This window comes from Chelonoidis abingdonii, chromosome 2 (genome assembly GCF_003597395.2).
Source record: "Chelonoidis abingdonii isolate Lonesome George chromosome 2, CheloAbing_2.0, whole genome shotgun sequence".
Lineage (NCBI taxonomy): Eukaryota > Metazoa > Chordata > Testudines > Testudinidae > Chelonoidis > Chelonoidis abingdonii.
In genome coordinates, this window is record NC_133770.1 from 236,864,996 (window position 1) to 236,888,809 (window position 23,814).

General features: G+C 40.8%; 1 protein-coding gene across 2 annotated transcripts in view; it reads left to right on the forward strand.

Annotated features, from left to right (window-relative positions):
- YTHDF3 (YTH N6-methyladenosine RNA binding protein F3) overlaps positions 1–23,814 on the forward strand; it is a 45,857-nt gene that overhangs the window by 12,789 nt on the left and 9,254 nt on the right. For both annotated transcript variants that reach the window (XM_075063055.1, XM_032797469.2), the window contains one exon: positions 1,005–2,600. In XM_075063055.1, the coding sequence (XP_074919156.1) occupies positions 1,005–2,600 (1,596 nt within the window). The remainder of the gene's footprint in view (positions 1–1,004; positions 2,601–23,814) is intronic.

The window sequence follows — 23,814 nt, forward strand, 5'->3', positions numbered from 1 at the left end:
CTTAAATCAAACCCTTAAATTTTCAAGCAGCATTTTTCTTTCTTTGCCGGTTTGTAAATTTCTGTTATCAAAAGGAATTTTTTTTGTTGGCTTGTATGTAGGCAGTGAAATCAGCGCTTACTGATATTTACCAGTAAAAAAAAAAAAAACCCTCATCCTTCCATGCCTATCTATAATCAAAAGTTAACATCACCATACCCATAGTAGACTTTAGGATGACTCTGATTGATATTACATACAGTAGAACCTCTGAGTTGTGAACATTAGAGTTATGAACTGACCGGTCACCCCCCTCATTTGGAAATGGAAGCATGCAATCTGGCAGCAGCAGAGACCAGAGGTGGGGTGGGGGAAAGCAAATACAGTACAATACTGGGTTAAATGTAAAGTACTAAAAAAATGGGAAGTTTAAAAACAGCATTTTTCTTCTGCATATTAAAGCTTTGAAGCTATATTAAGTCAATGTTGTAAACATTTATTAGAACAACTATAACATTTTGTTCAGAGTTGCAAACGTTTCAGAGTTATGAACAACTTTCATTTCTGAGGTGTTCATAATTCTGAAGTTTTACTGTATGTAATTTTTTACTAGAGAAAAAGGTGGATTTACACTAAAGTGAACTTTGAAAAAATAAACTTTATGCATATGAGGCTCAAAGGAATAGCTCAGTGGTTTGAGCATTGGCCTGCTAAACCTAGGGTTGTGAGTTCAATCTTTGAGGGGGCCACTTAGGGATGTGGGGCAAAATCAGTACTTGGTTCTGCTAGTGGAGGCAGGGGGCTGAACTCAATGACCTTTCAGGGTCCCCTTCAGTTCTGTGAGATAGGTATATCTCCATATAATCTCAGATAAAAATCTGTTTGAGATTTCTGTAGCCTTAAAGGAAAAGGGAATATTGTAAATAGAGCATCAAGATTATTTGTTGTCCGATACCTGCCGTTTTCCCTTGAATTATTTTGATAATGGAATGTTTCACTGCTGATTTTACTTTATTTTCTTACAGAGTAACAGCTATCCACCAATGTCAGACCCATACATGCCTAGTTATTATGCTCCATCCATTGGATTTCCATATTCTCTAAGTGAAGCAGCATGGTCCACTGCAGGTGACCCTCCAATGCCATACTTGACAACCTATGGACAGATGAGCAATGGTGAACATCACTATATACCTGATGGTGTGTTTAGTCAACCTGGGGCTTTAGGAAATACCCCTCCATTCCTTGGTCAACATGGATTTAATTTTTTTCCTGGGAATGCAGATTTCTCTACATGGGGGACAAGTGGATCTCAGGGACAATCAACACAAAGCTCTGCTTATAGCAGCAGCTATGGCTATCCACCTAGCTCTCTTGGTAGAGCCATAGCAGATGGACAGGCTGGATTTGGCAATGATACTTTGAGCAAGGTGCCTGGGATTAACAGCATTGAGCAAGGCATGACTGGACTGAAAATTGGTGGGGATATGACAGCTGCTGTGACAAAAACTGTAGGTTCAGCTCTGAGCAGTACAGGTATGACAAGCATTGCAGCAAATAGTGTGCCCCCAGTTAGCAGTTCAGCACCTAAACCAACCTCCTGGGCTGCCATCGCTAGGAAGCCTGCTAAACCTCAGCCGAAACTCAAACCTAAGGGTAATGTGGGAATTGGTGGCCCTGCTGTACCACCGCCTCCTATAAAACACAACATGAACATTGGAACTTGGGATGAGAAAGGATCCATGGTAAAAGCACCCCCTTCCCAGCCAATACTGCCTCCTCAGACTATAATACAGCAGCCTCAGCCATTAATTCAACCACCACCATTGGTGCAAAGCCAACTGCCTCAACAGCAGCCTCAGCCACCACAACCACAGCAGCAACAAGGACCTCAGCAGCAGGCCCAGCCTCACCAGTTGCAGCAGCAACAGCAGCTGCAAAACCGCTGGGTAGCTCCTCGTAACAGAGGAGTGGGCTTCAGCCAGAACAATGGAGGAGCTGGCAGCGAAAACTTTGGCTTAGGTGTTGTACCTGTCAGCTCTTCACCTGGTGTAGAGGTACACCCAGTACTGGAGAAACTAAAGGCCATAAACAACTATAATCCCAAAGACTTTGATTGGAATTTGAAGAATGGACGTGTGTTTATAATCAAAAGCTATTCGGAGGACGATATACACCGCTCCATTAAATACTCTATCTGGTGTAGTACTGAACATGGTAATAAACGCTTGGATGCTGCTTACCGTTCCCTGAATGGGAAAGGTCCACTCTATTTACTCTTCAGTGTGAATGGCAGTGGACATTTTTGTGGAGTGGCTGAGATGAAGTCTGTTGTGGACTACAATGCATATGCCGGAGTCTGGTCTCAGGATAAGTGGAAGGGGAAGTTTGATGTTAAGTGGATCTTTGTCAAAGACGTTCCCAATAACCAGCTGCGGCACATTCGTTTGGAAAACAATGACAACAAACCGGTTACCAATTCGAGGGACACTCAAGAGGTACCCCTAGAAAAAGCCAAGCAAGTGCTTAAAATAATTGCTACTTTCAAGCATACCACCTCAATCTTTGATGACTTTGCACACTATGAAAAGCGTCAAGAGGAGGAGGAAGCCATGCGCAGGGTAAGAATCCAATTTCATTATAGCAATTTTTCTGTAGTGTCTTTGGTTTTTATTTTTTTTTTTTTTTTGGTACTCTAGTTTATTTCTTACAACTCAATTTGCAGTATACATTGAAGCAGAAATAATACTACTTTGTCTCAAGCTGGTTATATTGCTTTGGTAGTTGATGTAAGAGCCAGTTACAAATTAGATTGTTTTAATTCTTGTGGTTAAATCTAAATTATTTGTGGAGGAACATGAACGGAACAATCCTAACGTAAGTTTATGTGTAAGAAGATGTTTAAAATGTTTTACTTATTGTTACAAAGTGAAAAAAACTGTCGGTGGCATACAACATTCCTAATGGAGTCTCGTTTTTAGTGCAATATTAACAATTCTTTGACAATTTTTATTGCCATATTGAAATTAGGTGCGACACAATCAGTTTAGGACACTGAATTACAAGGGAAGTAAAGGTATTTAATGCTGCAACAGATAATTCTCGAGTAAAATGATGTTTTTAAAATCAAGATTCTAGCAGAATACTAATCTGAAAATTTGTGCTTAGGTCAGTTTGTGTTTGTCTTAGCTTTTAAAGTTTTTTAAAATGTGTAAGCAGCCCAGTGAGCACGTTTACAGGGTTAGAAATATTTTTAGTGGCTCTTTAATAGTATTGTCTCACATATATCAACTTGTGTTGTCTGTAGAGGAAATATGTACCTGCAGCAATGTAATTTCATTTGGGGAAATTTTCTAAAAATTGTGCTTTTTTTCGTGGTGTCAAATTTCAGAAAATTTACTTGAAAAATATTAAATATAACTTTTCCTTTTAAAGTTTATAGTGTTCACCTGTTCTGTCTTTCCTGTCCCCTTCTCCTCTTCCCCCCACCCCACCGGCCCTATTAGATATTTCTCTTTTTGCATTTATAGGGAAGATTCTTTCCTCTCCATTGATTTTTACTGCTGTTCCTCACAGTCCAGTTGTGCTAGACTTATTTCTTTTGAAGATACAAGTCTGTGTCAAAGCTGAGTAGTAGTTAGATTTATGGAAGATTCATCTGATGTCTTGAAAAATTTACCAAATCTGCTAGTCAGATACTACTATAAACCTGTTAGCTCATGTGCTCAGATATTGCAGGGATGGGTGCAAGAATCTGGGAAGACTGAAGAGCCTGCATCAGTGAAGTCTGGGGACTTTGTTCTAGCTAGAACTCTTAACTCTCTGCCAACACATGCTGCTGGGCAAAAGGAGGGTCCTTGAATTTATACCAAGATAATCTCTGTACTTTGCTCAGGGGGCTCAGTCTTTTGTATCTGTCCCTGGCTACTAGGAGTTTTTGATGCACCACTTCATACTGGTTACCTAGTACTCATATCTTTTTGTCCACTTCAAGGGCTTCCTGGCAGCTGTGAAGGTGGATTTCCATTTAAATATGAAATGAATACCTTTTCCCTCTTCAGTGGCCTCCAAGCTGCTGTCAGAAGGAGGCCTCTGCTACAGTACTTCCCACCTAACCTCAGTTATGTCTTCCTCTATGGTGAATAGTACAACTGTTTGTTTCTTTTGCTGCTTGTAGCTTTATCAATTAATGCCATCTTGAAATTAGCATGATTCTTGACAGTTCCACTGCTATCCATATTTTCTGAAATAGTGGTAGTGCAACTGTAGTCTTGTTAGTTTCACTCTAGTTCTCCTTACCATAGCTGAGTGACAGCAGAGTCACTGTAATAGTGTGCTGACACACACAAATGACACTGTATTGGCTTGTATTACATTCATATTTGGAACTATTATTTTGCACTCAGAGTACAAACTATTTTTTCATAACGAAAGTTCTTAACTTTGGCAGAAATTAATGGTTTAGGTTCCATCACTTGCTAGGACAAACTTCAAGTTAATTTTTCAAACTCGAGTTTACCCCCACTGCACTTTGTATTTGTGTTGCCTCTTCTGTAGGACTGCTTACTGTAGGGATGGGCAACTTTAAGGTGATAGATGGCTACAAAATCCATTAAAAACCCTTTGAAGGGCTGTGCACTTTTTGGAGGTCATGGATTGCATGACTCAAAATGTTTGCTAAAATACAGCATGTTAACATACAGTTAACCAAGTATTAACATGTAAAACGGAAGTTTTCTTAAATAGAAAAGACCCTTATCCGATAACATTTAAATACATCCCCATCCAAAAAAGCCCTCACAAACCGTTTAAACATAACTCTTCAACTTTTTTAGTGTGCAGAAAAGCCTAGGATTGATAAACAAAAATAACAAAAACATACATGTCAAGGTTTTGTCTGTGCTGCTTCCAGTCTCTGCTTTGCTCCCTCATTGACACAAGCAAGAGCCTATGTGCCAGGTTGCAGTTCCACTTGAATTTGACCCAGCCACTCCTCCATTATGCCTGCAGGGAAGGGGCTTAGCATTTAGGCCACCCAGCTCTGTTTACTGCTTCTCCACTGGCAGAGGTTCCCCACCCAGCCCACCTTTGGCCAGTCAGATTGCTTCCAGGTCCCACAGTCAAAGGGAAGGTAGTAACCGGAGCAGGGTGGTGTGGGGCGGAGCGTGATTGGGACAGATGAGTTGCATTGCACCCTGACACGGGGACTCCTGTTCCCAGGGTCTGCTCCATTCCCCATCAGTACTGGTTCATCTGTCCTCTGCAACCCATGTCTGATTACTTCCTTGCCAACAAAGCCGTGGTCAAACTGCCACTAACATCTGCAAAACTTTTATCTTTCGTGGGGGGGTCTTTTTAAGTACCTGTGAAAGAAAAAAGTTTCCTTTTGTATTGTATACTCACTTAATTCCTTAGGCATCAGAGTGTATTTACAATAGTATCACTCCATTCTAGGGGAACTATCCCACAGTGCAGCGCTCTCCAGTTTGATGATGGGTCTGGTGGGGGTGATCGTGGGGCATCTTGGGTCCCTGCGCAGCCTCTTCTCCCCAAACACTGATAAGCTTCAGTAGCTCAGCATTGCTCCAGGCAGGGGATCATTTGCTCCCTTTAGCAGGCATTATCACTTGGCCAGATAAGTGAGCACTTGCCAAGAAAACAGGAAGGGGAGTTTCAGAGTTCCTGGGGCTTTACAGGGGGAGGGGTAAATGTCTGTTTACCTGGCATCAGAGCAGCAGAGCTGCTGGCTAGAGTGGTCACATAGGTACTGTGGGATAACCTCAGAAAGTTAAAAGCTGTGTAAACAGGAAGAATGTGTTTTCACTTGCACGTCACTGCAAAATCATCACCGGTAAGCTGGAGGTGGTTTCCTTTTGCGGTGAAATTTCTGAGTTTCACCGCAAAAAGTCATTGACAAGTGTAGATGCTCCCATGGTTTTTGCACAAAAAAGGGGCTTTTCCCGCTTTAACTGGCAAGTGTAGACATGCCCTTAGTGTCTTTGCTTAAACTGATCATTTGAGAGGGCTGGTCTACACTACGGGGTAAAATCGATTTTAGATACGCAATTTCAGCTACGTGAATAACGTAGCTGAAGTCGAATATCTAAAATCGATTTACTCACCCGTCCTCACCACGCGGGATCGATGTCCGCGGCTCGCCATGTCGATTCCGGAACTCCGTTGGGGTTGGTGGAGTTCCGGAATCGATATAAGCGCGCTCAGGGATCGATATATCCCGTCTAGATTAGACACGATATATCGATCCCCGAGCAATCGATTTTAACGCGCTGATACGGCGCGTAGTCTAGACATGGCCAGAGTTACTACTTTGTGGGAGAATTTATCAAAGGAGCTAGTAATTCAAACACAAATGCTTTAAGAACTGAGGAAATTAAAAAGGTGAAGAGGGCCAGGAGTTACTTTAGGAGTTCTTTCACAGGTGTGTGTGTCTGATGGGTCTTGTCCACATGCTCAGGGTCTAACTGATCATCATATTTGGGGTCCGGAAGGAACTTTCCCCCAGGTCAGATTTGCAGAGACCCTGGGGGTGGGGGGGTTCATCTTCCTCTACAGCATATGGCAAAGGTCACTTGCAGGTTTAAACTAGTTAAAATGGTGGATTCTCTGTAATTTGAAGTCTTTAAACCATGATTTGAGAACTTCAGTAACTCGGTCAGAAGTTAGGGGCCTGTTACAGGCATGGGTGGGTGAGGTTCTGTGATCTGCAGTGTGCAGGAGGTCAGACTAGATCAGGGTAGTCAGTTATTTTTTGTCAAGGTCCAGACTCCAGAGAAAATAATAAAAATAACAATAATGATAAGTAAATACAAAATTTAGGGGTCTGTTCAAAAGCAGTTTCAGAAATGCAGTAATTTGAATCTCTGAAGCTGTGTGCAGTTTATAGATAATTGGATAATCCTTTTCTTTCTAGTGCCAGGCTAGATTTTTATTTTTATCATACCTAATTTGGTGTATTCGGTAATGCTGATAGAACTACACATTCTGGGTGTTATACGGGTTAAGTACTTGCCTATTTTCTATAGCAGCTGTGATAATTGCTTTGTTTCTTTTTAATGGGGTATGTACTTTTCAAAAAACTTTTTTCATGTTAATAAATTATTAAATACATTAAATAGCAGTAGTCGCACATTTCTTGAAGTTCAATTAGGATTTTATTGTGCATCTGTAATAACAAATTTCCTTAGTTATCTAAACAGAGCAAATTATTTATGGATTTAATTACTTTTATAACTGTGACTGTTCCAACTAACTTACTTTAGAATAATTGGTTTTAAAAATTTAATCTAACAATTTGGGATGATCAATAATTAATTTCAAATAGGACGTGACTTTCTTCTATTAAAATATGCTATATCCTTATTAAAGTGCGCAGTTTTATCTGACCAGGATGAAAGTAATCTTTTGAAATACCTATGTTTGTTTATTTTTTTAAGTCATTATTTACCATCTCTAAACTCATTTGAATAAATCCCCTTTTAATGTATACCACTTTAGCATTATTTGGCATTAAGGGTGGAAATAGATTTTGCTTTTAAATTTTACGTATGTGTAATAATCATGCATTTTTTTGTTCCTTGGATTTTACTTTCCCATTTTTAACATGGAGGTATGGCGGGGGGAGGGTATCTAATCTTTAATCAAAGAGCAAAGTGATTGTAATATTGTTTCATATGTCATCTGTCAGCAGAATGTGAACTCATCTGAGGCCTTGTTAATTACACCTCTACCTTGATTTAACGCTGTCCTTGGGAGCCAAAATATCTTAGCTCATTATAGGTGAAACCGCGTTATATTGAACTTGCTTTGATCCACTGGAGTGTGCAGCCCTACCCGCCTGGAGGACTGCTTTACTGCATTATATCCAAATTTGTGTTATATCGGGTGGCGTTATATAGAAGTAGTGGTGTATTAGTTTGTACTGTTCAACGTTGTATAAAAATCTGCATTTATACAAACAATTAGAAAATAGAACACCTGGGGACAGTCTTCCAGCTGAAAGTGGTAAAGATGTCTCTTTTCAGAGTAGCAGCCGTCTTAGTCTGTATCCGCCAGTAGTTTTAAGAATGCTTGATAGAGATCTTGTAGGTGTTTATCTCTGTCTGAGGGATTGGAGCAAATATGGTTGTATCTTAGAGCTTGACTGTAGACAATGGATCGTCTGGTATGTCCTGGATGGAAGCTGGAGGCACCTAGGTAAGTAAGCGGTCAGTGGGTTTCTGGCATTCTTAAAACTACAAAACCCACCTGCTGAAGTGAAAAAACAGATTGACAGAGCCAGAAGAGTACCCAGAAGCCACCCCTACTACAGGACAGGCCCAACAAAGAAAATAATAGAAGGCCACTAGCCATCACCTACAGCTCCAACTAAACCTCTCAGCACATCATCAAAATCCACAACCTTTACTATAAGATGATCCCTCACTTTCTCAGATCTTGGGAGACAGGCCAGTCCTCGTTTCCTCCTTATGACAGCCTCCCAACCTGAAGCAAATACTCAACCAGGCAACCGCACACCATACAACGTAAATACTAACCCAGGAACCTATCCTTGCAACAAAACCCGATGCCAGTTCTGTCCACATATCCAAGTGGACACCATCATAGGACCTAATCACATCAGCCATGCCATCAGGGCTATTCACCTGCACATCTACCAACGTGATATATGCCATCATGTGTCAGCAATGCCCTCTGCCACATACATTGCGCAAACCGGACAGTCTGTACGCAAAAGAATAAATGGACACAAATCTGACATCAGGAATCATAACATTGAAAAACCTGTGGAAAACACTTCAGCCTCTCTAACCACCAGTGACAGACTTGAAGGTGGCAATTTTGCACACAAAAATCTTCAAAAACAGACTCCAAAGAGGAGACTGCTGAACTCGAATTAATATGCAAATTGGATACAATTAACTCAGGCTTAAACAGAGGACTGGGAATGGTTGGGTCATTACACTAGTTGAATCTATTTCCCTGTTGTTAAGTTCTCACACCTTCTATGGTCATCTAATTATCACTTTCAAAAGTTTTTTTCTCCCTGCATGACCATAGCTCATTCTCATGATTAGGACTCTTCCTGTTGGTATGCATCTTCCACCTTTTCATGTTCCCTGTATGTATAAATAATCTCCTGTCTGTGCGTTCCATTCTGTGCATCTAAAGAAGTAGCTGTAGCTTGATAAAGTCATGCTGAAATAAATTGTTAGTCTCGAAGGTTGCCACAAGTACTCCTGTTCTTTTTAAGATGTCACTGAAACTGCAATATTTGAGAAAGGGAACAGATTTGCAAAAAATTTAATTGCACCATTGAGAGTCATTGTGTATTTCTCTATAGTGCATGTAAATACTCATCAGCAATACATAGTAAAATAGAAATGATTTTTGCTTATATAGGGCACAACTGCGCTTCTAGAGCTCTTAAGATCATGTCTCAAAGTTTGTTTCCTAACCCTAAATCAGATTAATCCGTTTTGTCCTCTGTTTTCTAACATCAGGTAGTAGCTTTTACCGTGTAATCTTTTCTTGCTTTTCCTTGCCTACACAGTGTAAAACCTGAGCTTTTTAAAGTACTTTTTTGGGGGAATACTAATTTCATTATTAGTGTTCGGTAGAAAACATTGATATTGGTTCTGAGGGATTATAGAATGTTAGCAAAACACATGGGTGTAGTAAAGTAAATTGTTTCAGTGCTGCAAGTCAGAAAATATTGCATTAAACACCAATTTGGTTTTAGGCTATGGAGGAGAAAAGGGCTTTTTAGGTTTCCAAACTAATGGACTCCACCTCCAGTGTTCCAGTCAAGGGGTCTGTCCATTCAATAAAAAGCATTTGTTGAGGATCGCTTGTCTGCAGTTCTCCAAAGGATATGATCTTGCTGCTGTTTTCCCTTTTCCAGCTATTAACTAAATAGCCACCCGCTCTATCAGGAATTCCTAGCATTGGCATTTTCCTTTACAGCCTGGACTGCCTTTCTGTAGGAGAAGCAACCCCTGAGCAGTTGCTTAGGAGTCCTCTGTGAGAGTTAATTTTTTTTTTGTGTGTTTCACTGGAATGTTTAAGAGTTTGCAGGAAGTTGGAATCCTAATAGGCGAAGCCAGGAACACAACTGGTTACTTATATTAATGTAGTGCCCAATTGCAGTCATTGTTGGGACACAATGTTGTAAGGTGCTTGTGACCGGTCTTGTTGGGGCCAGCTGTGGTCACTCAGTTAGGGTGAACGGCAAAGAATGGGGCAGACAATCCCCATAAAGCTGGTAGATATTTCAATACTCAGATTCACCAAGCCAGAGTAAAACAGCTTCTTTATTTCCTTACTGGTTGCTCAGAAGTCCAAACAAAACAGTTCCCTTAAAGTGATCCAGCCTCAGGCCTCCCTCCAGGTACCCACGTCAAATATGATGAAAATTTCTATAAATGTTATTTCATCACATAAAAGAACAGGTTCTACCAATCCCAAAGGATCCAACACATTACCTCCCAGACTAATGAATGTTCCAGACCTTACCCAAATGCATGCTACAGCTAATTCTTATTAACTAAACTAAGATTTATTAAAAAACAAGAGAGAGGACAGTTAAAAGATCCTTATACATACAGACATGAGTTCAGTTCATTGAGGTTCAGATTCATAGCAGAGATCTAGTTGCAAAGAGTTCCTTTAGAATTCAGTTCGTAAGTCATAGTCTAATATCCAAATCTTATATTCAGGACGTACCAGCATAACTGGGACCTCAGTCTTGTGACTCAAACTTCCTCAATGAAGTCTAAGCAGATCTGAGATAACAGAATCAGAGTCCAAGTATCTTTTGTACAATTTAACGTCGTCTTTGACAAGTTGGGATTTCCTGGGTGGAGGTGGGGGGAGACAAAAGGTAATTAGGTTTCAGAGGGGTAGCTGTGTTAGTCTGTATCAGCAAAAACGAGGAGTCCTTGTGGCAGCTTAGAGACTAACAAATTTATTTGGGCATAAGCTTTCGTGGGCTATAACACACTTCATCAGATGCATGAAGTGGAAAATACAGGAGCAGGTATAAATACATGAAAGGATTGGAGTTGCATTCCCAAGTGTGAGGTCAGTCTAACGAGACAATTCACTTAACAGCAGGATACCAAGAGAGGAAAGATAACTTTTTTGAAGTGGTAATGAGTGGTCCATTTCAGACAGATGACAAGAAGGTATGAGTAACAGTAGGGGAAAATTAGTATTGGGGAAAAATAGATTTAGGTTTTATAATTGGGATGACTCTGAAGGAGGTCACCACTGTACTTAGCCACAGGAATTAACATAAGACCATTTGTTTGTTCCTCCACCATTCACAGTACATTTCAAAGAGAGATGAATACCCAGATATCCCATGTTTACAATTCATTTAAATGATATCAGAATACAGCATAGGCAGGGACTGTTGATTTCGTTGTTGACTCTACTAATACCTATGTAAATACACAAAAACACAAACATTATCTCCCCACATGTCTTTTGAGGGTTATTTATTTTGCAAGATGCTTAACCCTTTCTAGCCATGTGTCACAGTGCTATATGTAGACAGGTCCATATATACCACTGAATCTGAAAATTCCCAGATGCAGGATATATTTGATCTGAACTGTACCATATCAGAATTCTACATTTCTAGCCCAGATACTTATATCTGAAAAAGAGAGACTCAAATTTGCTCAGTGTGAAAAGTGTAATTAGATGTTACAACATGTGATTATGGTCATAAAATGGCTGCACTTCAAGTAAAGAAGGGTTAAATAAAAGTGACTTACCGGAGAAAAACACAAGTACAGAAGTTAACCTCAATCATATGAACAACTCTCTTAAAAACACGCACATGCACATACACCATGCTACTGTTTTTTCCTTTGACATTTTCTGCTCCCTGCTGCATCCTCTTTTTCTCATAGTTCCACTTCTATTAAGAGCAGATGCTGGATGAAACATAAGTGGTTGTCTAGCTTTTGTTACTTGCAATGAATGAGTGGAACAAAAGCTCTACACAGAGAAGTGTAGCCATAGGTGTCATTATCCTCAACCAGAAATTTTCTCACAGCAATTCGACGCTCCAGGAAGGGTAGGTTTGAAGAATGTCTGCAAGCTTCTAAGATTATAAAGCCTTCTGGTTCCTTCCAACAAAAACTACCAGCAAAAGGGGTTTAAACACTCACCATATTGGTAAACTCAAAGAAGTTGCTAATATCTCCCACAAGATCACAAATCCAAATACTGTATTCAGTCTTTGCAGTTCCAGATAAATGGGAGGGTCCAGCTGAACATAACCTAATCTTATCTAGCTGTACTTAGCTCTCCAGTCCTCTCTATGGCATTTGAGCACCTCAGATAGTGAAACAGTGGAATTACCCACTTTCCCACCATAGCTTCAAGTTCACATGCAATGCAAAGAGACCATAAATCACATTTCTGTCCACTAGATTATGTCATCTCCACATATGTGGAAAACTGCTGTATACAGTGGGAGATAAACATGGGACAAAACCACTATTTTAGTTTTTTACTTTAAAAATAAAACTCTACACTGAAGCAAAGCATGAGAAATTTTGGTCTTCAAGAAGGTGCTTTAGAAAGTTTTTAGTGGGTCAGGTAAAAATCCTCTCTAGGCAAAGCATTTCAGCTATGGAGTCACTGATATGAGACTACATTCCGGCATAGTTTGGACTTGTGTAGTGGTAAGAATAAAAACTTCATATACATAACTCCTAAAAATAACTGATTTTTACTACGAATATGTATTGTTTCAGTAAATCTAAGTTACTCTTGGAGTAGTTGAATATTTTCCAGGTAAGCATGTTATAAGTGGTTCCCCACCCTAGTACTGCTGACTCTTCCAAGAAAGTTTCTCATAGCAAGTTATCTGCACTAACTTGCCTATGCATGTAAAGAATATATACTCATCTAAGTTTACATAGCAGTGTACATTAGAAAAATACGCAGAACAAAGAGTTTGTGATCTAAACACTTGCATACATAGTACAAAACAAATATAAATTGGCTTGTTTTTATAGTTGGAAAAGTGTAAGAAAGTGGCCCCTTAACTTTTGCAACCTACAAATGTTTCAACTTTCCAGTATTCTAATTCAAGGAATACATTAGTGTAAAATTAAGCTTGGAGCATCTGTTCTGATTACTAATTGTGAATGTAAAAAAAATTCCCAGCTGCTTCTGTGAAAAGACAGACATGATGGAAAGTCTTTTGTTTTCCTTAGGAATAACCTATATCTGTAATGAGTTAGATTTGAAGTACAAAGGTGAAAGTGTTCATAAGTAACATGATAAATCTTATCTATGTATATACTTACACAGTCTCCACTGTAGTAATCCATAACTATTATGGAGGCATCATAGCTAAAGCTGTACCTGAAATATAACTAAAATATGGGATTTTGGAAAATTAAGTGGATTTCAGTTTTGAAAAATCCTTTGGTTTTAAGCAAGCTATATCTCAAAAATGGCTTCTTACAAACTTTAGAATTTTATTCAGTGGTTCTTGACAAGATGTATACAGCAGAGGATTGCTTTTGATCTTTGATCTGTACAGTGCTTTGGTTGAGTTCACAATGGACTTTTAGAGCTGAATTCCCAGAGGTCAGCTGTATGTGTTTAAACTTTGGTGGTGTGGTGGCTGCGCTGAATCTTGTGTCCATCAGCCAAACTTCTCAGTTACAAGCTTTGCTTAAATTAAAACTTTTGGTAATACTGTCATCTTGAATACGATATGCTTATTGCACATCTGCAGTTACATCAGTTATAGTCTCTATCTGAATAAATATTAATATTGTAAATTTTCATGTTCATTGTCATGTAGAATACAATTAGACAAATCAAGTATGTGCTATTTGTATGAGATTCTTTCTGGACACTGTTTTGGGAGGTCCTTCCTATTAAACACCATTGGCTGTGGCTGCTGCTTATTGTTTTCCCCAATAGCAGAAGCATAAAATAGTTTTTTATTTTACTGCTGTCCAGAGAGTTCTGATTTAGTATCAGTGAAGCTGGGTGGAGTCTTACTAATTTTTCTCTGTTTCTGCGTGGCAAAGAATTGAGCAACAGCAGATGCACATGCACTAGCTGTTTGCAGATGTTGTAAAGCAACCCTGCATCCATTAACATTTGGAAGTTCTCTGTAGCTGTGTTTTAAAAATAAAATAAAATAAAAAGTGGAGTGTCTAGTGCCGTAAATGAAAGCTAAAATGGTGCTGAAATTGATCGCTTAGGTCCCCTTACTAGAGAATGCTTTGAGCTTGTTACTGTTGCTTTGAATCTTTGGATATTTGCTTACAACCCAGGCTATCTTAAACTTATTCTCAGACAAAAAAAACTTTAGATTTCATACACTGTATTAATGTTCTAGAATGTGGTTCACCTTTTCACTAGAATGACTAGACTAAACTTGATGAGTGTTTTTTTTTATATATACACCTCTACCCCGCTATAATGTGACCCAATATAACATGGGTTTGTGTATAGCGCGGTAGCAGCGGGGCTCTGTCAGTGCTTTAAAGGGTCCGGGGCTCCGGCTGCTGCAGGGAGCGCAGGGCCCTTTATATCACTGCTGGAGCACCGCTGCTGCTTCTGGGGCTGCGGCAGCAGGGCTTGAGCGGTGCTTTAAAGGTTCTGGGCTGCCCAGAGCTCTTTAAACCACTGCTGGAGCCCTGCCACCCCTACCTCAATATGGGGTTTCAGCTATAGTGTGGTAAGGATTTTTGGCTCCCCATGACCGCGTTATAGCAGGCTAAAGATGTACTACTTTAAAGGCAACAGAAAACATTGTATAGAGTGGGCAGCTGCGGTGCAAATTTTCCTGCATTAATATTAACCTTCTTCCTGACCTGGGAATGCCACCCACTTGGATAGCAAGAATTTATAGCTTCGCAGTTCAATCTGGTACTTTATTACTGTAGCTGAATAGTTCAGTTTATTTATTTTAATACACCTTTCATGTAGTGCAAGGTATCTCATTACTTCAAAATGAGAAAAGCCAGAATACAGATAATTTTTAAGTAGAAAATAAGCGCATGTGCACGTTTTTAAAAAAAATGAGAGAAAGGAAGGAGGCAACTGACAGTTTCTAAATAGGCAAGGTGCTAAGGTGAGGAGGAAGGGTGTAAGGTAAAAATAGGAGATATTCAGATACAGATCAGTGTATCTGATTGTGACAACATAAATGACATTGTCTCCTGCTCTTTTCCCCTTCTAACAGAAGCCTGTAGAATTGAAGAGAAGAGGAAATGATGAAGTAATCAGAGTCCAGATAGAGGAATAGACTGGAGGAACATCCCTATGGAGGGAGGTGGAAGTGATAAAATTTTTAATTGGATTCAGAAATTGATAGGGAGCCAATTCAGGTAACAGAAAGGACACCATTATAAATTGATACTGCTATGCCAGAGCTACATCCAACATGTTAAATCAGCATGTGCCAATTTAGCTTTTTGGATTTTAATGTCAGATTTTGTGAATGCGCAAGTGTGAAATTAATCCTTTTTGCTTTGTGGCTTTACCTCGTAAACTGGAGTTGATGCTAGTGACTAACCCACTATCTAGGTGGTGTGAGACATTATTGAGGCTCAGGCCTTGGCTACTCTGGCGCTTTACAGCGCTGCAACTTTCTCGCTCAGGGGTGTGAAAAAACACACATCTGAGCGCAGCAAGTTACAGTGCTGCAAAGCGCCAGTGTAAATACTGCCCCAGCGCTGGAAGTGCGGCTCCCAGCACTGTAAGCTAATCCCCACGGGGAGGTGGAGTACCTGCAGCGCTGGGAGAGCTCTCTCCTAGCATTGGCGCTGCGACCACGCTCGCACTTCACTGTGCTCCCGCGGGAGCGCTGTACGGCTGCAAATGTAGCCATACCCTCAGATTAGTGAAGAATCTCAAGGGTATTATTCCACAACCGTTTTAAATGTCTGCTTTAGTGATTGAAGGTTATTACAACTTTTGTTTCCTTTTGTTGTGATAAGTTAAAAGCAGGAGCTTGTTTTGTTAGCGATTTGAGAAACCAATTTTAAGAGCCTGTTAGCTAAGTCAGAAAAAACAAAACAAAAAAACTTTTTAATGCACAACAAACTGTTCTCTTAAACGTGGCTCTTAAATGGTCATATAAACCAGTAGCGTGGTTGGAATTAAATTGTGATGTGTTTAAATTTTAGTCGCAAGAAATGTCATCATTTTGTGCCAATACCAATCTATGGCATAGCTACTACCAGCATAGACTCTGGGTGAATGCATGTGTTAGCTATTGCTGAAGGAGTTTACATACACAGTCTCCTTTTCTGTACCTCAGTTACACAAGCAAACTTAGTCTTTGTCTACACTGGCAAGTGAAAGACAAAATGTTTGTTGTTCAGAGGTGTTAAAACACATCCACCCTCCGAAAGACAAAAGTTTTGCCCACGACAAGCGCCGGTGTGATCAGCGCTTTGTTGGCAGGAGAGCTCTCTCCGTCTATTACTGGAACTGCAACAGAGCATCTTGGGATGTAATGTCACTGTTCTCCATTTGGCTTGATATGTTCTCCAGATCACACCTAAGAGCAACAGGAGAAATCTTCAAGACAAAAGTTAAGTGCCCTAATTGTGGCTCTTCCCTCAGCTCTGAGCATAGTACGTTGAATTTAGCCTTCCTTGAATCAGGTTCCAGCAACAAGGTCAAGCCAGCTGATTGTGCCATGCTTGAAGTACTAACTATGCTTCCAGATATGCTAGAGAAGAAAAATGACATGGATTTTCCATATCTCCTAGTGGGATCAGGGGGAATTACATGCATTCTTGCTTTCCTTCAGGGAAAGTACAAAGTTCTAGATGCTGGGACAATCTGATGGAGCAACGGGTTTTATGCAATGTCTTTTCTCTTCTCTCACTCCTGGTCTCCATTGAGAGACTTACATCTCTCATCCTAAGTGAGTATCCAGGTCTCTTAGGTGCTCACAGGCACGCATTCTGTTCCCATCTCCTTTATGTGAGAGGGGAACTTGGCTCAGATTCAGATGAGTTTCCCTTTCCCAGTGCTGTAACTGTTGCTTATGTTGCCCTCCTCAAAAACACCAATAAAAACGTACAGATTAAATTTAAACTTCATGGATGCTTGAATTCTCAGCCTAGAGTATTTTTGCCAGTCTGATCTTCTGTTGGATGCTAATATCTTCCTCTATGCCTGTTGGACAGGAAGATCAAAGGGACAGACAGGAAGACCTTTGTAGGTGGAGTGGAAATTGCCGTAGTCATTTATGCATCTTGTATGTTCAGGCTGTTATTCGGTGGCTTACAGACATTCAAATACTGACTAAGGAGCCTAGATCTGTCCTCCTTTTTGAGCATGCTCTCGAGTGTCTAGATATAGTCTGTCCCATCTTGTATCTGGTTTGCATGCTCCTTTGATGGCTTCCCTTACCTATTAAATTTTTTGCAGTTGCTGCCTTCTGAACCAAAAGACTGTGAACAAATTCTGCAGAGTGCCTTGTCCAAACCAGGTGCTCTGCCATACACTATCTGCTGCATGTGACCAAACTGTGATGAGATATTCAGTCAGTGTGTGCTGAGAGTAGTCCTCCTCCAGCAACTCTAGGGCTGTCTTGGAGAAGGGGGCAGTTCATAGCTTCTTTGGGCATGGTCTATCTTCCCTGTTATTGTAGCCTAGGTCTTTTATTCTGTTTTTATGCAAAAAAATCTTTACTAACAAAAAAGAAAACGGAGAATGAGGGAGCGACTCAGGAAATATCCAGGAAAGGAGCATGGTCGTCTTATTTATTAGGTTTTTTGTGGGGGTTTGTCAAGCAGTTGGTCTTTAAGCAAAACTATCCATCAATTTTTATTTCTTAATTCTCTGCAAGATGCGAAGCTATTGTACCAGATTACTAAAAGTCCTTGAAAGAAGGACAGCAAGCTTAAATCTGTCGATGTTGTATTTTGTTATGTGGTATTTGCAGTAATACACACTTAGTGTATGTTCTCCCCTCTGCACTGGAACTGTTCTGGTTGTTGCGATTCTAACACTAATCCAGCAAATAGAATAACTCTGTTTGCTGAGCATATTGCAGGGGATGAGACACTACAGGACCTATAATAAATCTGCTCAGTTGAATCTTTTTATCAAAAATAGTACATTTTCATTAAAGAAAACTGTCTACGTATTCAGTCTTTAATGTTGTATTTTTGAACATGGTTATGGAATAAACTTTGGCCAATATCCAGTTTTTAAACTGTCCACAGAATACTGATCTGAAATCTAGTTGAACTTCTAATGATTTAGACTTGTGAAAGAAACTCGGAAATTGCACAGTCATACGTATAGGAAAACAAGTAAGAATTCTGTTTGTTGTTAACTTTAGTAGTTTCATGTGTTTAGATAGGGAATGAGTAATCACATTCATAAATCGTAGAAGAATGCATGAAATTTTGTGCATAGAAAGTTGAGAGATCTATGTGTTGATGGAAAGTACAAGGCACCAGGGATAGGTATCCTAGTGTGCCATGGTTCATCATCTGGCATGATGACTTGTGGGAACTTTTTGCAATGTGTTGTAGGTAGAAATAAGTTTCCCAAGGATCTTTGGAGGTCGGAATCAAGTTCCCAGCATGCAGCTTTCTCCATCCCACAAGCCATCTGTATCTCATAATTTTTGTGCTTTAAAAACAGAACAAAAAAACAAACTCCCACAAACCTGCACAGAATTTTTTGATGTCCTCCATCTCAGACAGAAGCCTGGAGCCTGCAAAGCTTTGCACTGTTTTCTATAACGTTGCAAATACAGAGTGCCTGAGTCTCTTAAATTTGCAGACCCACAATAAGTACTGCAGCCATGGGGGACATGTTGATTTCTTTGAAGACAGATTAAAGGACATAGCAAAAAACAATTCAAGGTTCTTGGTGTTTACAAAGAAGCTGTGGGCATCTTTTCTGAACCCAGTAACTGAGCACTGACTCATGGAGTTACATCATAATGCAGGTTTGTGATGACAACAGAACTTGTGGCTGCGGTTCCTGGATCCATGCGTCTGGCTGACCCCAGCCCTCCAGAGCAGGGACACCAGAATGAGAGCTATAGTAGAGAAGCAAGTGGCGATAACTCTGGAAGCTTGCAAAGCTTTATAGCTGTCTGTGGAAGCGGATTTTTGGAGTTGGAAAATCCACAGTTGGGACTATTGTTATGCAAGTGTATAGGGTCATTAATCATCTCCTGCTATGCAGGACTGTGACTCTCAGCAATGTGCCAAATGTAGTGGATGGATTTACAGCAATGGATTCCTGGACCTCTACGGAGTGCATCAGTAGAAAGGGCTGCTTTTCTATGATGATGCAAGCATTGGTGGATCACTGGGGGTGCTTCGCTGATATCAGTGTAGGGCTGGTCAGGGAAGGTGCATAATGCTCATGTATTTAAGAACACAGGAATGTTTAGAAAGTTACAAGCAGGAGATTTATCTGGCCAGCAAGTTACCATTAGCAATGCTAGTAGTGATTCTGATGGATCCAGCCTATCCCTTGCTTCCCTAGCTTGTGAAAGCAGTACTCTGGGCCACCTTGACAGCATCAAGGAAAGATTCAGCTACTGGTTCAGCAGAATAACAATTGAACGTGCTTGTGGTAGATCGAAGGGATGCTGGCAGTATTTACTCCCAGCACTGGGATATTTTTTTCACTGAGATGTAATGTTATAGCTGCCTGTTTGTGTCGTGCGTAATATCTGTGGGGCAAAGAGGGAGAAGTTGATGCTAGAATGGAGGGAAATGGAGCATGTGTGCTGATTTTGAATAGCCAGACGCAAGGGTCATTCCAAGAGCTCAGGGTGGAGCTATGCAGTTGAGGGAGCCTTTGAAAGAGCACTTTAATGGTCAGTCACAGTAATGTTCTGTGCTGGACTGTTATCTGGACCTGGAGCATTGGATGTTGCTATGAATTACTCTGTGCTGGCTGTACTATTATAAATATGACTGGTTGTTTTCCTAAAAATGAGTTATGTGGCACTTGCTATACATGTATAAGTAATGTGTGCTTTGAATACCACTGTGCAGTCTGCAATATATATTGTGAACTCATAAAGATAAATTTATTCTCCAAAATCTGAGGGGCAGAAACAGTGCAGACAGCATGCAAAAACCAAGCAAAGCAATACAAACTTCTAACAGAAATTAATCAAATGGGACTGAAAAATTGGAAAAGCAGCAAACTTTTGTGTTCATTTCAGTGTACACATTTAGTTTGCTGTGTGGCTACACATACACCAATCATAGTTCTCACAAGTCAGTGTATGTGAAGCAGTGGTTTTCCTTGCTGTCCCCTAGTGTGGAGGGCTAAGAGTAAAGATGCAGCCTATGATTGCAGTATATTGGGGAATGTAGGGGTCTGCTACCATGCAGACTCCTACCTCTGAGGACTGCAAAGGGTGGGTAGTGGGTAACTTTTGGACTTCTAGGTCAAGCAGGACCTGCAGAATTTGGATTTTCTTCCTGAGAAAGCCCATTCTATTTTGGTGCATCTCCCTCTCCTTTTCCTGCTGGTACTTCTGAACCTTTCTCCTGTCCACTCTTTTCTTCTCCATGCTGTCTGCATTAGACAAGAGGGCCGATGTAACAACACTGGCTTGCAGAATTTTGCTGAACATAAAATTGTAGGACTGGAAGAGACCTGGAGATATCTTCTAGTTCAGTCCACTGCATTCAGGGCAGAACTAAGTATTATCTAGACCAAGGGTTCTCAAACTGGGGGTTGGGACCCTTCAAGGGATCACAAATTATCAACCTCCACCGCAAGCCTCGCTTTGCCTCCAGCATTTATAATGGTGTTAAATATATAAAAAAGTATATTATTAATTTATAAGAGAGTGGTTGCTCTCAAAGACTTGCTATGTGAAAGAGGTCACCAGTAAAAAAAAAAAAAAAAAAAAAAAAAAAAAAAGTTTGAGAGCCTCTGTCTAGACCATTCCTGACAGGTGATTGTCTACTTGCTGTTAAAACCTTCAATGATGGAGTTCCACAACCTCCCTAAGCCATTTTATTCCAGTGTTAACTACCCTGACAGGAAGTTTTTTTTCCTGATGTTCAGCCTAACCCCTCTTGCTGCAATTTAAGCCCATTGCTTCTTGTTCTATCCTCAGAGGAAAAGGGGGGGGGGGGGAAATCTCCCTCCTCCTTGTAACAGCCTTTTTTTTTAATTTTTTTTTTTATGTACTTGAAAACTGTTATCATATCCTCTCTGTCTTCTCTTGTCCATACTAAACAAACCCATTTTTTAAATCTTTCATTATATGCCATGTTTTCTAAATAATTTTTGTTGCTCTTTTCTGGATTTTCCAGTCAGGCCACGTCTATCCTGCGATGTGGTGCCCAGAACTGGACACAATACTCCAGTTGAGGCCGTATTAGCGTAGAGTAGAACGGAAGAATTACATCTCATGTCTAGTTTATAACAGTCCTGCTAATACATCCCAGAATGATTGTGGTTTTTTTTGTTTGTTTTTTTTGAACAGTGTTACACTGAGTCATATTTAGCTTGTGATCCACTCTGACCCTCAGATCCCTTTCCGCAGTACTCCTTCCTAGGCAGTCATTTCCCATTTTTTATGTTTGCAGTTGGTTGATCCTTTCTAAGTGGAGTGCTTTGTATTTGTTTATTGAATTTCATCCAATTTACTTTAAACCATTTGTTCAGATCATTTTGAATTTTAATCCTATCCTCCAAAGCACTTGCAACCCCTCCCAGTTTGGTATCGCCCACAAACTTTATAACTGTACTCTCTGTCATTGTCTAAATCATTGGTGAAAATATTGAACAGAGCTGGACCCAAGACTGATCTCTGTGGGACTGCACTTAATATTCCCTTCCAGCTTGGCTGTGAACCACTGATAACTACTCTCTGGAAACAGTTTTCTAACCAGTTATGTATGCACCCACCTTATAGTAGCTCCATCTAGGCTGTATTTCCCTAGTTTGTTTATGAGAAGATCATGCAAGACAGTATTAATAGCTCTTTTTGCGGATACAGACTAACATGGCTGCTACTCTGAAACCAGTATTAATAGCCTTACTAAAGTCAAGATATATACCACATCTACTGCTTCTCCTCTGTCCACAAGACTTGTTATCCTGTCAAAGAAAGCAAATAGGTTGGTTTGAAACAGTTTGTTCTTGACAAATCCATGCTGACTATTACTTACCATCTTATTATCTTCTAGGCTGTAGGTGTGCAAACTACGGTCCAGGGCCACATCTGGCCCGTGGGACTGTCCTGCCTGGCCCCTGAGCTCCTGGTCAGGGAGGCTAGCCCCTTGCCCCTCCCCTGCTGTTCCCCTCCCCCGCAGCCACACTGCTGCGTGCTCCTGCAGGGCAGCGTGGCAGCGTGTCTGGCTCTGGCCAGGTGACACAGCTGCTAGAGTGGCATGGTAAAGGGGCTGGGGAGGTTGGATAAGGGGCAGAGAGTCCTGGGGGACAGTCAGGGGATAGGGAATGGGAGGGTGGATAGGTGTGGGAGTCCTGGGGGGGTCTGCCAGGGGGTGTGGGAGTGGATGGGATTGGGGGCATTCAGGGAACAGGGGGGATTGGATCGGGGTGGAGTCCTGGGGGTGTGGTTAGGGTCGGGGCGGTCAGGGGACAAGGAGCGGAGGCGGGGGGGTTGGATAGGTCGAGAGTTGTGAGGGGGGCAGTCGGGGCGGATAGGGGTGGGGGCCAGGGTGTTTGGGGAGGCACAACCTTCCCTCCCTGGCCCTCCTTACAGTTTTGCAACCCCGATGTGGCCCTTGGGCCGAAAACTTTGCCCACTCGTGTTCTAGGTGTTTGCAAATGATTTCTTGATTATTTCCTCCACTATCTTTCTGGGTACTAAAGTTAAGCTGACTGGTCTGTAATTCCCCAGGTTGTCCTTATTCCCCTTTTTATAGATTGGTACTATATTTGCCCTTTTCCAGTCCTCTGGAATCTCTTCAGTCTTCCATGAATTTTTGAAGATAATCGGTGATGGCTTATATATCTCCTCAGTTAGCTCCTTGAGTATTCTAGATTGTATTTCATCAGGCCTTGGTGACTTGAAGACATCTATCTTATCTAAGTAATTTTTAACTACTTCTTTCCCTATTTTAGCCTCAGTTCCTATCTCATTTTAATTGATGTTCACTGTTAGATGTCCAATCACTGCCTACCTTTTTGGTGAAAACTAAAATGAAAGTCATTTAGCACTTCTGCCATTTACACATTTTCTGTTATTGATCCCCCCCCTCCCACACACACGCTCCCCCCCTTGAATAATGGGCCTAACCTGTTGTTGGTCTTTGTGGTGGTCTCTCTAGTCCTCTTCTTTCTCCTCCTCATGCGGTCAGTTGTGGAGGGGGCATCCCTCAAGACTGCAGCTGCAGCAGCTGCTGATAGACAGACACATGTATCACTGGATTTACAGTCACAATGAAAAGGAAAAGATAATCAAAATTTGCTTCCCTTATTCCCATAAAAATATTTAAGACATGCTTATTGACAAGGTTAGCTTTGCAGCGCTTGTGCTATACTCACCGTGGCTGATATGGGGGGCAAGGAAAGGAATTTCAGTTATCAAAATAATGTTGTTTTTGTTTCATGTCCCTATTCCATGGTACAAGTATAGGTCTACGGCTCTGAATATTGACAGTTTTCCCCAGGCAGTAGTAGTTGATATCCCACTCCTGAGGTAACAAAAAGTCTACACTACGGGATTATTCCAATTTTCATAAACCAGTTTTGTAAAACAGATTGTATAAAGTTGAGTGCACGTGGCCACACTAAGTACATTAATTTGGCGGTGTGCGTCAGTTTATCAAGGCTGACATT